The 17,282-nt window shown below is 42.0% G+C and overlaps 1 protein-coding gene across 1 annotated transcript in view; it reads right to left on the bottom strand.

Annotated features, from left to right (window-relative positions):
- Positions 1-17,282, bottom strand: part of SPIDR (scaffold protein involved in DNA repair) — a 207,548-nt gene that overhangs the window by 131,874 nt on the left and 58,392 nt on the right. The window contains 1 exon segment of the mRNA XM_086609310.1: positions 11,759-11,859. Coding sequence (XP_086465436.1) covers positions 11,759-11,859 — 101 coding nt within the window.

Below are 17,282 nucleotides of genomic sequence, written 5' to 3'. Positions count from 1 at the left end.
TAGGAGAAGTGCTCCAGCCCTTGGATCATCTTTGTGGCCCTCCTCTGGACTCGCTCCAGTAGCTCTATGTCCTTCTTGTGCTGGGGACTCCAGAGGTGAATGCAGTATTCCAGGTGGGGTCTCATGAGAGTAGAGGGGCAGAATCACCTCCCTCAACCTGCTGGCCACGCTTCTTTGGATGCAGCCCAGGATGTGGTTGGCTTTCTGGGCTGCAAGTGCACATTGCCAACTCATGTTGAGCTTCTCATCCACCAGCACTCCCAAGTCCTTTTCCTCCATGCTGCTCTCAATCCATTCTCCAACCAGCCTGTACTTGTGCTTGGGATTGCCCCGACCCATGTGCAGGACCTTGCACTTGGCCTTGCTGAACTTTACTAGGTTCTTAGAGGCCCACCTCTCCAGCCTGTCAAGGTCCCTCTGGATGGCATCCCTTCCCTCCAATGTGTCCACAACACCATACAGCTTGGTGTCGTCAGCAAACTAGACAAGACCTACACGGTGAGGAAAAGTGCTTCAGGACAATAACTACTAAGAACACAGATACTAGTTCTGGTTCAGAAAATCCCAGAGTCAGAGATCTGTGGGAGTTCACTGGGAGAATACTTTGGAGAAATATGATCAAGTGTTAGCCCTGTTATAATTTTTCCTAGGCATTTTGGTAGCATTTGTCATTGCCAGAAACAGGATCCTAAGCTAGAGGCACTTTTGGTTTGACCACCTAACAGAACTGCTGTTATGTCCATAGTTAATTATTTAATTTCAGGTGACCTCTGGGATGTAGGTCTCTCACTCCAATTTGCAACCTGGACATGAAGGAGTGCAATTAATCCACAAAGATATTTCAAGTGCATGAGAGATGAACAAACAAATTTCATGCTGAATGCCTCAGTTTCCCTGGTTAGTTCCTTTCATTTCTGTTTATTATCTCAGTACACAGGGTGATGCTGCCCTTCAGTCATATACCATGTCATATACGATGACATCAAAACATGTTTTGACGCAGTACTTTGCAGATGTTCTGAAAAATAAGTTCCCTGTTCCTTTGGAGATCACAGACCCTGAGATCTTGAGCCTTTTGAAAACTCCAGCATGACTCCACAGTCTCTGGAAGAGTGAAGGCCTTTAATCTTCAGATCTAACAAAGTGGCTTCACAGCAGACACATACATTTAAGTCACATCAACACCGAATGTACATGGTCACAGATGATGCATTGGCCATGCCAAGGGCAGCCTAGGAGGGAGGCTAGAAAGCAAGTCAGTCTCCTTTGACTCTTAACTAAAAAGCAGTGTGAAGAGAAGAAAAGGAAAAACATCGAGAAGCACAATTGAAAAAAAAATGTTCAGACATTCTGGCTTCAGTGCCTGAAATACAACTCTAAAGTTTGTTTCAGTAACTCCATAACTACCAATCAGGAAGACAAATGAGGAGAAAAATATAGAAATTATGATCTCTTGGGGACTGCGTGTTTTATGTTTCTCATGCTAAACCGTGACAGGAAGCTGAACACACTGCAGGGAGAGGATATATGGGACCTGATGTATGGAAATCATAGAATCATAGAATGGTTAGGGTTGGAAGGGACCTCAAAGATCATCTAGTTCCAACCCCGCTGCCAGGGGCAGGGACACCTTCCACTACACCAGGTTGCTCAAAGCCTCATCCAACCTGGCCTTGAACACTTCCAGGGATGGGACATCCACAGCTTCTCTGGGCAACCTGTTCCAGTGCCTCACCACACTCAATATAATAAATTTCTTCCTTATATCTAATCGAAATCTACTCTCTTTCATTTTAAATCCATTACCCCTTGTCCTATCACTATACACCCTTGTAAAAAGTCCCTCTCCAGCTTTCCTGTAGGCCCCCTTTAAGTAAGTACTGGATGGCTGCTATAAGATCACACCAGACCCTTCTGTTCTCCAGACTGAACAGCCCTAACTCTCTCAGCCCATCTTCATCTGGACCTGCTCCAACAGCTCCATGTCCTTCTTGTGTTGAGGACCCCAGCACAGAACGCAGTACTCCAGGTGGGGTCTCACGAGAGCAGAGGGGCAGAATCACCTCCCTCAACCTGCTGGCCACGCTTCTTTGGAAGCAGCTCAGGACATGGTTGACTTTCTGGGCTGCCAGCGCACATTGTCGGCTCATGTTGAGCTTCTCATCCACCAGCACTCCCAAGTCCTTCTCCTCAGGGCTGCTCTCAATCCATTCTCCACCCAGCCTGTACTTAGGCTTGGGATTGCCCCGACCCATCTGCAGGACCTTGCACTTGGCCTTGTTGAACTTCATGAGGTTCTCACAGGCCCACCTCTCCATCCTGTCAAGGTCCCTCTGGATGGTATCCCTTCCCTCCAGTGTGTCCACAACACCACACAGCTTGGTGTCGTCAGCAAACTAGACAAGACCTACAAGATGAGGAAAAGTGCTTCAGGACAACAAACTGGGGTATGTGACACCCCCTGGGTCTCCAAGAGGACGCCTGAGCAGAGGGTAATCTACCATGTTCTGCATAATTTGAATGTGTTAGTCAGTGCACCTCCATGCAGATGAACTCAGCAGAAGGAACAACAGTAACACCACCACATCAGCAAGAGCAAACCAAAGGCAGGCTTGGCTCCATAACAGTGGGTACTCTTGAATTTTTCAACTTTCCATTCTTCCATGAGAATTTTAAAATCTTGTAATGTTTAGGTGTTGTGGTTTAGGCCAATTGGCAACTGAATGGTGCACAGCCATCGCTCACCCTCCCCTACCCTCGGGGATGGAGAAGAGAATTAAAGGAGAAAAGGAAAAGAGACTGTGGGTTGAGATAAGAACAATTTATCTCACCTCTGTGCCTGGCAAGATCATGGAGCAGATCCTCCTGGCGACTATGATAAGGCACATAGAAAACAAGGAGGTGATTGGTGATTGGTGACAGCCAACATGGCTTCACTAAGGGCAAATCCTGCCTGACTAATTTCGTGGCCTTCTATGATGAGGTTACAGCATTGATGGATAGGGGAAGAGCAACTGACATTGTCTACCTGGACTTATCCAAAGCATTTGATACTGTCCCACACGACATCCTTATCTCTAAACTGGAAAGACGTGGTTTTGATGGATGGACCACTCGGTGGATAAGGAATTGGCTGGATGGTCGCACTCAAAGAGTTGTGGTCAACGGTTCAATGTCCACGTGGAGGCCAGTGACGAGCGGTGTTCCTCAGGGGTCGGTACTGGGACCAGTGCTATTTAACATCTTTGTTGGAGACATGGACAGTGGGATCGAGTGCACCCTCAGCAAGTTTGCAGATGACACCAAGCTGTGTGGTGTTGTGGACACGCTGGAGGGAAGGGATGCCATCCGGAGGGACCTTGACAGGCTGGAGAGATGGGCCTGTGAGAACCTCATGAAGTTCAACAAGGCCAAGTGCAAGGTCCTGCACGTGGGTCGGGGCAATCCCATGCACAAGTACAGGCTGGACGGTTGAGAGCAGCCCTGAGGAAAAGGACTTGGGAGTGCTGGTGGATGAGAAGCTCAACATGAGCCAGCAATGTGCGCTGGCAGCCCAGAAAGCCAACCGTATCCTGGGCTGTATCAAAAGGAGCGTGGTCAGCAGGTTAAAGGAAGTGATTCTGCCCCTCTACTCAACTCTTGTGAGACCCTACCTGGAATACTGTGTTCAGCTCTGGAGTCCCCAACACAAGAAGGACATAGAGCTACTGGAACGAGTCCAGAGGAGGGCCAAGAAGATGATCTGAGGGCTGGAGCACCTCTGCTATGAAGACAGGCTGAGAGAGTTGGGGTTGTTCAGCCTGGAGAAGAGAAGGCTCCGGGGTGATCTTATAGCAGCCTTCCAGTACCTAAAGGGGGCCTACAGGAAAGCTGGAGAGGGACTTTTTACAAGGGTGTGTAGTGATAGGACAAGGGGAAATGGATTTAAACTGAAAGAGAGGAGATTTAGGTTAGATATAAGAAAGAAATTCTTTACATTGAGGGTGGTGAGGTACTGGAACAGGTTGCCCAGAGAAGCTGTGGATGCCCCATCCCTGGAAGCGTTCAAGGCCAGGTTGGATGAGGCTTTGGGCAACCTGGTGTAGTGGAGGGTTTCCCTGCCCATGGCAGGGGGGTTGGAACTAGATGATCTTTAAGGTCCCTTCCAACCCTAACCATTCTATGATTCTAATACTACTACTAATAATATATGAATGTATACATGTACAATGATAATATATACAAATGAGTGATGTATGGTGTAATTGCTGACCAACCCTTGACCGAGGCCCGTCTCGTCCTGAACTAATGATCCTGAAACAGATAAATCCCGATACCGCAATCCCAGACAAGAGAGAGGCCGGAAAATAGAGCGAGGCAGAGAGAACATTCCGAGAGTCCAAAAGTGAGAGTCCCAGAAAAGCAAAGGCCCTTCTTTCCGGCTGACCCTCATTTTATATTGGGCATGACGCTGCATGATATGAAATACTAATTGGCCAGTTTGGCCCTCAACCCTAAATCTAAGTACAAATAACAAGGAGAGTCATGGACCTCCTGTCCCGGCCGTGCTCCCCTATCCTGTTTTTCTCCTGCACACTGGCAAGAACATGGGAAGCTGAAAAGTCCTTGATGTCTCAGTGTCAACTATAAACATCAGTGTGCTATCAACATTCTTCTCATAACAAATCCCAGACTAAAACCAAAACCCAGAGCAATTCTAGCTGCTAAAAGAAGAGCCAACTCTGTCCCGGCTGATACCAGGACATGAGTGAACGCATCTCACCCACAGGGCTGAAGGACGTGATATGCCCATCTGAATGTAACTGGATGTAACAATCATACATGACACAAGGCAGAAATAAATTTTCATAAAGGCCAAAGTGCCACTGCAGAAAACAGTGAACTACAAGCTCATGGAACAGATCTTAGAAACACTGAAGAAAACTAAAGTTTAGTAAAATGCCAAGCAGTGTACAGCTCTGCCCCACTGAGCATTCTGGAAAAAAAGTCCAAAAGCATGAAGAAGACAAGAGTGGAAATTATTATTATTATTGTGATGGTAAAAAATCTCAAGTAATAAAGATCACACTCACCTACCAGTAAATATACATATGAACTATCATGCAAAGAATGACAAAATAACTGAGAAACTCCTCAGCCACAAGACTTACCCCACAAGTAACGCGGATGAAAGAAATGAAGCAAGCAGGGCAAGAGGCATAAGGAAGAGTACTTTAACACCTTCCTTTTAAATCAAATAAAAAAGAAAAAGATACTCATGCAAGCAGAGCTTTTTGAAAAAACAAGACAAACTCATACGAAAACCTAAGGGATTGGGAAGAAGATAAGATTGCTTGAAGTCACGTTAATCTTTGAAAAACTGCTAACAAATATTTGTTTTGTGCACAGGCAGTTAGAACAACCTGTATTTGTTCTTATCAGCTAAACAGCCACAATGCACAACTCTAGATCTTAATATTATCTGAATGGTACGGGAGAAGATGCTTTTAAGAAAAGCACGTTACTGTTGCTTCTGCTCAAAGAGCTATCAAACAAATCATATATATGAACTGCAGTTTACAGCCAAATTTGTACTGTACCTGACATAGCTGACATTTCTAAAGAATATGGCTGAAAAGTCAAATTGTACTTAACTGTCAAATTCTTTAGAAATACGAACTACGAGAATACAGGTGCCACTCAACTCAAATTTCTACTAATCCTAGCTAAAAACTTTTAGAAAATAACATTTCCCACTGAAAGTACAAAGACTCTTGGGCAATTAATATTGAGAATAGTACCTGCTGCACTAAAAATGAAAGTCAATCTCTGCATTTGGTTCCAATGGACCGATCAGATACACATTATGGAAGTATGAAGCAAGGAAAACTCCACTTTATGCCTTGTTTAATAAAGCAAACTAGCACCACACTTCCAAATTTGTTTCTCTCAGTTATTTTTTTCAAAGGCATTATTGCATTCCAACATCATTTAACTTCTAATTGTCTAACGTGGATTCCAAAACTGCAGTTGCTAGACACCCTCCTGGGACAGCACTTACTATCTGCAGTGGAAGAATAGCCAAGCCTACATTTTCTGGTTCAGGCCACAGTTTTACTTTCATTCTCAAGTGCGAAAAGTATAACATGTCAAATTACAGGGATAAATCAAAATAAAAACATTCTTTTGCTTGGCATCCCATTATTGTTCTTCCTCCTTTCTCATGTAAAATATTGCAGGTGCAGGCATAACAAACTTGGCGAGCAGGTAGATACCAAACAGACCCTTGCAATCCAAAGACAACGTTGAAAATAAGGTGGAGATTCCAACATTTTCACAGCATGTATAAAAACATCTGGTTGCTATTCTGATCTACACATGTTGTTATTCTTCCTGGGCTGGTAACTTCTGAAGCCATTCAAAAAGATTTTTCTCAAAAACACACCAAGTCTTGCAGGCATGATGGCTTCTTGCCACATCTATATTCATTTTAAAAGGGCTGCTGAATTTGGCTGTGCTTTAAACATCATGCATTCTTTGTAAGAACATATGTGAGCTACTTAAAGTGACTGTGCACGCCATTATTGTTTCTCATAAGAAAACAAAAACAATACAAAGAATTCTTGTTTGAAAAAGACAAGTTTACATTTGATTTTTTCCTTCCCAATGCTGTAACAAGTTCAGACAGTTGGCTAGCAAAAGAAATAAAAAAGACAAACATAAATTTGGCCACTTGCCATGTCTCTAATTTACAGTATTAACTCTTAAATAATAAAACAAACTATCAAGAACTAAGAAAATAAGCAACAACTAGCAAAGATCAGATTTTCGTGGTCTTACAAGAATTTTTCATGGTAAAAAGAAACCCCGTTAAGGACTATTCTTGTTTTCTTCATCCACAGAGATAAGTTTTTTGTGCAAGTCTCATGGCATTCAAGCTGCTAAAATCCTTTATTCCCATCACTTTAACTAGTCACTGAAACCAGAAGCAGGGGAGTACTGTTTATGCCCTTCTTCTTTCAGGAAGGCCTTTCAGCCTTCCTGAAAACGTGGTGCTACATGTGAAACCCTGTCCTCATCTCCAGGGCTTCACCCTCCTCCCCTCATGCATGTGTTCCACTTGCCTCAGCAAACTGAAGAATTGTTGCCCCTTGAAGGTCACTTCCTCCTGAGAGGAAGGAGCAGTTTGGAAGGAGATGCCAATGGTTTGGGTTTATTATCAGTTTATTACTCAGATTCAATTGTAATTGAATCCCAAATCTTAATCTCAGGCCAACGTACATGAAATATATTGTATAAGATTACAAATGCTAGAGAATAATATGCTTCTGCATTTTAGGTAAAGAATTGCTTTGATGAGAACTGCAGGGAAAAGAAAAACAATAGAAAATAAAATGTATAAGAAGTACAATTTCAGAAGTTACAGAAGGAATCCACATGAGTTTGCTTCAACTATTGTTAGTGTCCTCTCCTATAGACAGGAAAGGTAACTCAGAAAAGTGCTATTTTTCCTTCTGCATCATGCAGTCCCCATATAACCAGCAGATGTTGACAGGAAAAAGGTTTGGGGTTTTGTCATGTGGTGTTTTTTTTCTCTTCCTCTCTCTCTCTCAACTGTCCAAATCTCCTCTTTGCCCAAACAGGAAACTTCACAGGGAAGTTGCAGCACTGCATACAGAAGAAAAGCTTGCAAATGGTCTAAAAGCCCTTGCACGTAGCACTCTCAAACCACCAGCTTGACTGATCGGAGACATGCTGCTTATGGGCACTGCACACCTCTCAGCCTCCCTTTTACATCTTGTGAAGAAAAAAAAATTCTGGATTTGTGGCGAAAAGCCTGACATCCATCTCCATCAGAAGTAAACCACAGCAAGCGTGTAAACAACACTGTGTAGCATGGGCAAGCTTTGGCCTTCGCTCCTTTCAGGCCTCTGTCGGGTACGGTTAGCTTGATTACCGAAGTGGAATTACCAATCACCTTGCAAAAACGCACATCCTACTGAGTGCCTGTCCCAATACGGGGACAAAATTGTCCAAGTGCAGAAAGCATAAAGATTTATTCTGCCCTGCAGGGTGAATCAGGCAAAAGTGAGACCCCCGTGCACTGCACGGAAACCAGAAAGCGCGTGCTGAAAGGAGGTGCTCTTTTCTGGGGTAGTGATTCATCCCAGTGACCAAGAGGCAGCCAAACCACAACGGTTACTTAGAGAAAGGGGTCAGGGGAGCAAACAGAAAGGAATTTTTAAAAAACAAAGCCAAAACAAGAGGTTTAAGGATAACATGGACTTTGATATAACATAAAAGTAAACAGCAGCAAAACAAAGGCATAAAATTCTGTAGCATGAAATGCCTAACGGGGGGAACAGCCTGCACTTCTGGAAACGTTTTTCCTTAAATCTCAAATGGAAGGAGAACTTCAAACTGATCTCATTTGAAATTGCTCCCCTTTGCCTTCGGAATTAATTTCTGGTCTGCGTGTCTATGGGATATCCAAAATGTCGTGACAGCTCTCCTAGCAACTAAATTACTTCAGTCCTTGGCATTAGTCTTCCATCTCCTTTGATAACTCATTTGAGCTTGTCATTTGAGAAGTTCTTTCCTCCGCTTCTGTTGCCGAAGCCCAAAACAGTCCTGGAAACAGTGTGGTTTAGAAATATTACTGGGCAAAACAGAGGGTAAAAAAACCCCAAGAAGAATCTCAGATTAGTGAGACACCCTTAATATGGACCGAAAAAAGATGAAAGCTGAAAGTGGTATGCATTTGCTGCGCTGACATTTCATGTTTCCAGACTAGAAGAAATTAGAAAGTTATCTAGTTACATTACTAAAATTTCAGCCTTTCTGACTGACATTTTCCAAACCAAACACCAATTTTATCTTGGTGACATGAAACAGTATGGCCATTCTAAGACAAAACTATCAAAAATAAATTTTGCTTTAGATGAAAAAATATCTCCCAAATACTATCACAGCTATTTTAATGATTATTTTATCATCCTTATGCTTTGGAATAAGGATTGGAAATTGAAAGTGAAATTTAGGCTGCCAAGTTGAATTGTATTCCTAAATAATGGCATGTTCAGCATCTTTTCAAAAATTTTAGCAAATGCTCACAGGGTAAATGAAACAGTAGTTTGTTCTAAAGACTTCTAACTTCCCCAAGTTCTTGTACATTTTCACCATGATGACAAAAGGCATATCCCAGAAATGGCTGATCTTCTGCCAAAATTAAATCATCTTGAAGACACTCATCACAATTTTTTACATGTACTTTAGAATAGAGCAAGGTATTTTCCCATAGCCTTTTTCTCATAAAATGCTAATGAATTCTGACTCATTTTCTGACAGATAGAAGAATAATCAAAGAAAGGAACTGAGCCAGAGCCAGATGTTTAGCATGGAATATTTCAGCCTAAGAGTTAAAGTCTAACAAAATGGTGAGCAGCAAAACACAAGGTTTTGTAATGGCACATGTGAAGCTAGAACAAAAAGAATATTAGCATATTAGCAATGTTGCAGGTCCATTACTATAGAGAACACTGAATATTTTCATTCAAAAATTATTTTTTTGACAGACTTATTCAATATCCATTTCTGTTCCGTATTTCAGAAGAAGCAAGAGGATGTCCTCATACCACATAACAATGATAAAGTAACCTCCTATCCATTAGTAGCTCGTGTGGAAGATAAGCAACACGCAGAAGGCTTGATTGGTTTTAAGTCAGCAAGTCTGTGTAATTTTCAACACAGTAGTTCTGAAGAGAGTTGGCTAAAGACACTTCTGGTTCCCTGATGTTACTTTCTAGTGAGTCTTCAAATACTGGGGAAATTCCAGAAGACTGAAAGGATGATGATATTGTGCTAGCATTCAGGAAGGGCAAACCAAGCGACCTACAATAACCGGAGATCAGCTAGCTTGACATCAGATCTAGACAAAACAACTAGCATTTGAACACATAGCATGGAAGTGGCCATGGGATGTAAGCTCTCTAGAGCTCCAGCGAGAATAAGAATAGCTTTTAGCTTGGGTGTGAATTAAAATCATTATACCTTCTTATGAAAAAACAACCATTTTCTCTATCTGTAACGTACCCTTTAAGTGGAATGCAGAAAAAATATTTCAGAGAACTAACTTTGTAAATTAGAGTTAGAGCTTTTTACCAGTGGAGAATCTTAAATGAATAAGAGCAGTTCCAGCAGGATTTGAAAGTAAACACTTATGCTATTAAATGGTTTCATCAATGACATAAAAAATAGTTGAAAAAATAACATAAGAAATCGTGCGGATATCACAAATTCAAGCAAATTTTTGACTAGAAGAGGACAGGCTTGACATAGACAATGATCTGAACTGCATGGTTGGCTGGGCATACTCAAATGAAGCAGACCTGGATAGAGCACAAATACTTCCCTGTGTTTAGGTAGAAGAAACACAAATGGTAGTTGAGGGTGGGAAATTGGATCTCAGAAAAAAAAACAGCTTGGACAAACAATTCAACGTGAAGTCCCAGCATCACGCTGTGACCAAAGTCAAGCCAGACTCAGACACTTATTATAGGCCTAGAACGCAGAAGAGTCTGAGTAGTGAACTGGACGTGGCCAATGGTTTTGACGAGACTAAAACTGGAAGAATACATACAGAGTAGCTGTCCTTGTTCTTAAGACCATGTTGAAAAGTTTGAGAGGGTGCAGTAAAAAGTCATGCAAATCACTTGAAGACTGGTAAAAACGCTTTAGAGAGCCTTAAAGAGCTCAGTCTGTTTAGTTTATGAAAATTGTGAGGCAGCATGATTTTGCTATGCAAGTGCCAGAGAGGGAAAATGCCACATGCTAAAGAGTTCTTTAATCTAATGGAGAAAGGCTTTACAAGAAACAAAAGAGGGGAACTGAAGCCAGACAAACTCAGATTTGGAAGAAAACACAGTTTAAAGACTTGGGAGTGGAATTAAGGACAAACTCTGAAGGCAAGTGATAGATTCCCTCATCTGCATGTTTTCAAACTAAGACCAGACGACTTTCTGAAAAATAAATGGAAGCTAGTATGTGCTCAGAAACAAGTAGACAGCTTTATACAGAATAAAAGGTTGAAACTTCATAGCCTACAGTCACACACACACCAGTTAATAAAAAAACCTAACCATTTCTTTACACTTAAACAGTATGAATCCATTATCTCACAAGAAACACTACTGAAAGCTGGTGCTATCAGTCACTTCTAACTAATTTACGTAACTCCCACTGCCCTCTTTTAAGTGAAGTGCCCACAGTAGTTATGCTTCACAGTCATTTCACAATTGTGTTCTATTTGTCCATATTTGGTGTCATTCAAAATTTCAGCACTTATCCATGAATACGGCTGACTTCAAACCAAAGAGAAATGAACAAAGAAAGAAGAAAAGGTGGTTATAAAGAAATAACAAGAACTAAAAAAACATATGCACACCCATAAATTAAACCTGGAATTGTCCTACAACCTGCTGGAAACACCATTTGCACAGGTGATCCTGGAAATCAAGGAGTTGTGAAGAGTCTAGATGGAGGCTATTTAAAACAAGTTCTTTGCCCCTTACACTCAAATTCTTTGATGACTGAGATGTTAAAAACCATCATATTTAGCTGAAATGCAATATTATCTCAGGAGACAATCAAGAGAGTGTTAAACCCAAGTCAGGCAAAAATCACAAATAATATAAACTTCAGTTGTACCCCTATGTCGGCAATATATACACACATGTCAGTATATACTTTCACACAGAAGTATATGTATAATGCTTCTTACCTGAGGGGATTTTAGCATCTGAAATACACTGATGCCTCCAAAAGCTAATGGCAGATCTTTCTCTGTTCTGCAGTCGACATAACCTCTCAGCTAGCCCGCCCCTGCAGAGAATAAAGGAATGCTCAATTTTGCCAGGAATCAGTATTCAGTTTTGCCAAGCGACAAGCCATAGGACAGATGGAATATGTATGCTTTGACCCTTGGAGACAGAAACATACAGTAAAATTACATTTTGCAGATTAGTTCTCCTAATTTTGATTTTTCAATGGATATACTCCCAGTAAAACATACACTTAGTGTCAATACACACAATAAAACATTTTAACTATCTAAGTGTCAAAAATCTTCAAGTTTTCAGCCCTGTCTCCAACACAAGGATTGTAACGAAAGGTTCCCAACTTTTCTTTGCACTTACGCACGTATCCCGATACATAATACAGACAATTGAGAATTCAAAACAAACCAGTGTAACCACCAGTTATAACAGGTTGGGGTTTTTTTTCCTCATAGATTTGTTTGTCTGTTGGCAAGGAGTGATCACAAAAATATTCTTTTACCCATACTTGACCCTATGATTCATTTCACAAGCTGGGTCAAGTGTGTAGTTTCAGTGGTCTGAATACTCTCCAAGATTAAATTAATTTATCATTCCCAAGGTGAGGAGCAAAGGAGTAGCATCTAGTACAAATACATTTAAGGTAACACTAAAGCAATTCCTACCCCTGGATTCAAAGCCAGAAGACACAATTTCTCACTTTAAGAACAAAAAGATAAATGCGTTGGAAGCTGCCTTTGGACTACTACAAAAAGCTTTAGACTACTATGAGAGTATTTGACCATTTTTCTTTGGCTTCAGAGAAGTTATTTGCACGAAAACCTACTTCATTCTTTCCATATAGTGTACGTTTTTCCACAACAAGAACTATCTAGTATATCAATAAAGATTTCTACTAAGGTGAAACGCGTCCTTAGGTTAAACTGGTTTAGGAATCAACAGAGATAACATACAACCTCCTTATGATTATTTGTGCACATGAATAGAATTTTTTCGAGTAGAAAAAATTAAAAAGCCAAATAGCTTGGTAAAGCTCACATTGCAAATGTGAAACTGGGAAGAGTCATGTGGAAACCAAGGAGCTAAAAAAGGCTAAGCAGCACTTCAGGTAGGCTATAAAAATCTCTCTTGGGTTAGCAATTACTAAACAGTTTAACCAACAGACAAGTCAACAGGTTATACAAAAAGTAGTTAGCAGTCTCAGCTGAATTTCTAATGAACAATTATATACTTTGCAAAGTCATAACTATCACAAGAATTACGAGATGGCACGGCTAAACATCATAGTAGTAAAGATCACAGAACGAATACTCTGAAATACAAGAGCCACATTGGACCCAGAATGATTGGTTGGTTCAGGTAAGGAAGAGAGAAACTCAGACTCTTTCAGGAGGAAAAAAAACCCAAACTCCCAAAATAAAGAACTCACACTTAACAAGCTATAAAACCTGCTATATTAAGGAGGAAAACAAACAAAAATATTTATGAAATCTTCGGCTTCAGTGAACTTTCAGATAAGCTTAACAACCTTGTTTAATCCTGCTTTCAACATGGACTTTTAAGAGACAGAGGCAACTAGTACAGAGGAGTGCAAAGGAAGCTTTGGTACCAAGAGCAGCACAGTCAAGCACAGAACTCCACACAGGACAATTTACTTTGCTGATAACACACTGCTCAGTCACAATTCCCCCAAAACTTGAGCACTCAAGCATTACCACAATGCAACACTTGCGGGCAAGACAGTTCTACAAACTCCAGCAAACTGTCCACCCAGTGTCTCTTCTTGCCAGGGAACCGTTCTCAGATGCAGTTATAATTCAGCACGGCTGCATGGCCTACACGAGCCGTGCAGGAATGAGTAGATGCCAGCTCAGCTAGGCTTAGAAATGCAGCAGTTAAATGCATTTTGAGTTTGCTTGCTTAAGTCTTGCATGCATGAGTTTGCAGCTGAACTCTGTGGCTGGACTATAGTAATACGCAATACAGCTAGTAGCTCAAAAACTTCTTTGCTGAAAGAAAATGTTCAACAGGAGTATTCTAAAACCCCACTGCATTCCCCCCACAGACAACAGTCTAAGAAACGTATTTTCTTTGTTCAAATAATGCTTGAAAGCCCTAAAGCTACCTGCACAAGAGGGCAGCTATTACTGGCTCACAGCCTAATTTCATGCCCTTTCCCTGAATGGGGCTATGCTTGTGTCCAGTCAATCAGTTCCTACTTTCTGTAAGCCCACGAGCGTTTCACCTGTGGCAGGAACACCCTGTAGCCCGAAGGAAAGCAAGTTCCTGGTTTCATGGCTATTGCACGCAACAGTAACACACCATTCCTGTTTCAGGCCGGATATGCCTATCAGGGAGGGTTTTACTGACACTTACAACTGCATTACTAATTTGCGAACCATGGCTGTATTAGGATAATAGTTATCACAAAGGTCTATGAAAAGTAAAACTGTGCCTTTCCTTAGCAGTCCTTTGTGCTAATAAAATTCATTGATATTTATTTAATCATCAGCCTCCCATTCATATTCCAAATCCAGTTAAAAAATAGTTTAAAACATCATAAAGCATTTTGCATCTGCTTGGTTGCAGAATATAAAATATAACCAAGAATACATTTGTGAGAGCTTCTCAGCTGGTCATTGGAAATGTTTTTTTCCTAATGTCTGTTTCAAACATTGTGAAACTGGAAAATACAATAAAGGACATGCCATGCATAAAAGGAATTTCTACGGCAAGACAGAGAGTTGGTATTTTATGGTTTGTTTTTAAAAGGTAGAGACAAAGAAATTTAAACACCATCCCAAACCCAGGAGGATCAACCCCCTTTTTAGCTCAAATACATAAAATAAATAAAGAAAAAGGTGCTTTCTGTTTCATATTCTAACAGATTTGATGAAAAATCTGTCAGATGAGAGAAGACAGAGTTACACAGAGCTTACACAAAGCAGAGCACGGTATTAAGGAGGCCTGCATGTCTGAGCAAGTTGCTCCTGGACCAACTAGGACACAAAAAGGTCTACAGAGGGTGGAAGCAAGGATGGGTAGCCTGGGAAGAATACAGAGAAATTGTCCAAGCAACCAGAGATCAGGTTAGGAAAGCTAAAGCCCTAATAGAGTTGGCCTGGTAGGCCTGGCTACCTGGGATATGGAGAAGGCCAAGGTACTCAATGACTTCTTTGCCTCAGTCTTCACTGGCAAGAGCTCCAGCTGCACAGCCCAAGTCACAGAAGGCAAAGGCAGGGACTGGGACAATGAAGAACTGCCCACTGTAGGAGAAGATCAGGTTCGAGACCATCTAAAGAACCTAAGGTGCACAAGTCCATGGGACCTGATGAGGTGCATCCGGGGGTCCTGTGGGAACGGGCAGATGAAGTTGGTAAGCCACTATCCATCATATTTCAGAAGTCGTGGCAGTCTGGCGAAGTTCCCACTGACTGGAAAAGGGGAAACATAGCCTCCATCTTTAAAAAGGGAAAAAAAGACCCAGAGAACTACAGGCCAGTCAGTCTCACCTCTGTGCCAGACAAGATCATGGAGCAGATCCTCCTGGCAACTAAGATAAGGCACATGCAAAAAAAGGAGGTGATTGGTGACAGCCAACATGGCTTCACTAGGGGCAAATCCTGCCTGACTAATTTCGTGGCCTTCTATGATGAGGTTACAGCATTGATGGATAGGGGAAGAGCAACTGACATCGTCTACCTGGACTTATCCAAAGCATTTGATACTCTCTCACACGACATCCTTGTCTCCGGAGAGACATGGATTTGATGGGTGGACCACTCGGTGGATAAGGAATTGGCTGGATGGTCACACTCAAAGAGTTGTGGTGAACAGTTCAATGTCCAAGTGGAGGCCAGTGACGAGTGGTGTTCCTCAGGGATCAGTACTGGGACCAGTGCTATTTAACATCTTTGTTGGAGACATGGACAGTGGGATTGAGTGCACCCTCAGCAAGTTTGCAGATGACACCAAGCTGTGTGGTGTTGTGGACACGCTGGAGGGAAGGGATGCCATCCAGAGGGACCTTGACAGGCTGGAGAGGTGGGCCTGTGAGAACCTCATGAAGTTCAACAAGGCCAAGTTCAAGGTCCTGCACGTAGGTCAGGGCAATCCCAAGCACAAGTACAGGCTAGGTGGAGAATGGATTGAGAGCAGCCCTGACGAAAAGGACTTGGGAGTGCTGGTGGATAAGAAGCTCAACATGAGCCAGCAATGTGCGCTGGCAGCCCAGAAAGCCAACATATCCTGGGCTGCATCCAAAGAAGGATGGCCAGCAGGTCGAGGGAGGTGATTCTGCCCCTCTACTCTGCTCTCGTGAGACCCCACCTGGAATGCTGCGTTCAGCTCTGGAGTCCCCAACACAAGAAGGACATAGAGCTGCTGGAATGAGTCCAGAGGAGGGCCAAGAAGATGATCCGAGGGCTGGAGCACCTCTGCTATGAAGACAGGTTGAGAGAGTTGGAGCTGTTCAGCCTGGAGAAGAGAAGGCTCCAGGGAGACCTTCTAGCAGTCTTCCAGTACCTGAAGGAGACCTATGAGAAAGCGTTAGAGGGACTTTTTACAAGAGCGTGTAATGACAGGACAAGGAGTGATGTGTTTAAACTGAAAGATTAAGATTAGATGTAAGGAAGAAATTTTTCACTCTGGGGGTGGTGAAGCACTGGAATAGGCTGCCCAGAGAAGTTGTGGATGCTTGGAAGTGTTGAAGGGCAGGTTGGATGAGGCTTTGAGCAACCTGATCTGGTGGAAGGTGTCCCTGCCCATGATTTCCATTCTGTGATTCTACGAATAATACTCACTTTTCACTATCCATACAGTAACCATCTGAAAAATCCCCTAGCTTTCCTGGCTTCTCAGGCTGCAGAAACTGTTTGGCTTAATTTTTCCAGATATGAGAGGCTTGCTGGCATCAAGGGTGGAGACTGGATTCTACAGTACCAGCTCTTGGTTAATTTGCAGTCTACATTTCTTTATGCGTTTAGCTGCTTCAAGAAGTTTAGAAAAAGATAATCAGCTTCCTGTTTTGTACAGATATAGCCCTTCCTTATGCTGCATTTAATTGTCCTCCATGATGAACCCAACATCTGGGGTGGGTGTGTGTGTGCATATATATATATATATATAAAAAAAATTGGCAAATATTTTTGATTACTAATGTACAATTTCTGTAATCAAAGGAAGGGACAAACTGTATTTAAAAAACAAAAACTGTAATTTGAGATGCATACTTTACTGACCAGCACTTCAAACTTGCCCCCAAAATGTTTTAATATGAGCAAATTGAAAGCATTTGGCAAATTGTTAATGCAAAGGCTGTTGAGTGAAGCCAAACTGCTCAGATACAATCTCCACTGCCCACACCCTTTTTATTTTTAATCACGAAACTTCCAGTACAAGTATTTTGTTCCTTTAAATCCCTGAAGATGGATAGATTTAATAAGCAGAAATCCATGTCCTATTTCCGTA

Source organism: Tauraco erythrolophus, chromosome 3, assembly GCF_009769465.1.
Source record: "Tauraco erythrolophus isolate bTauEry1 chromosome 3, bTauEry1.pri, whole genome shotgun sequence".
In the NCBI taxonomy this organism is placed as follows: Eukaryota; Metazoa; Chordata; class Aves; order Musophagiformes; family Musophagidae; genus Tauraco; species Tauraco erythrolophus.
The sequence above is the reverse complement of the archived record's forward strand: the minus strand, read 5'-3'. Positions and strand labels throughout refer to the sequence as shown.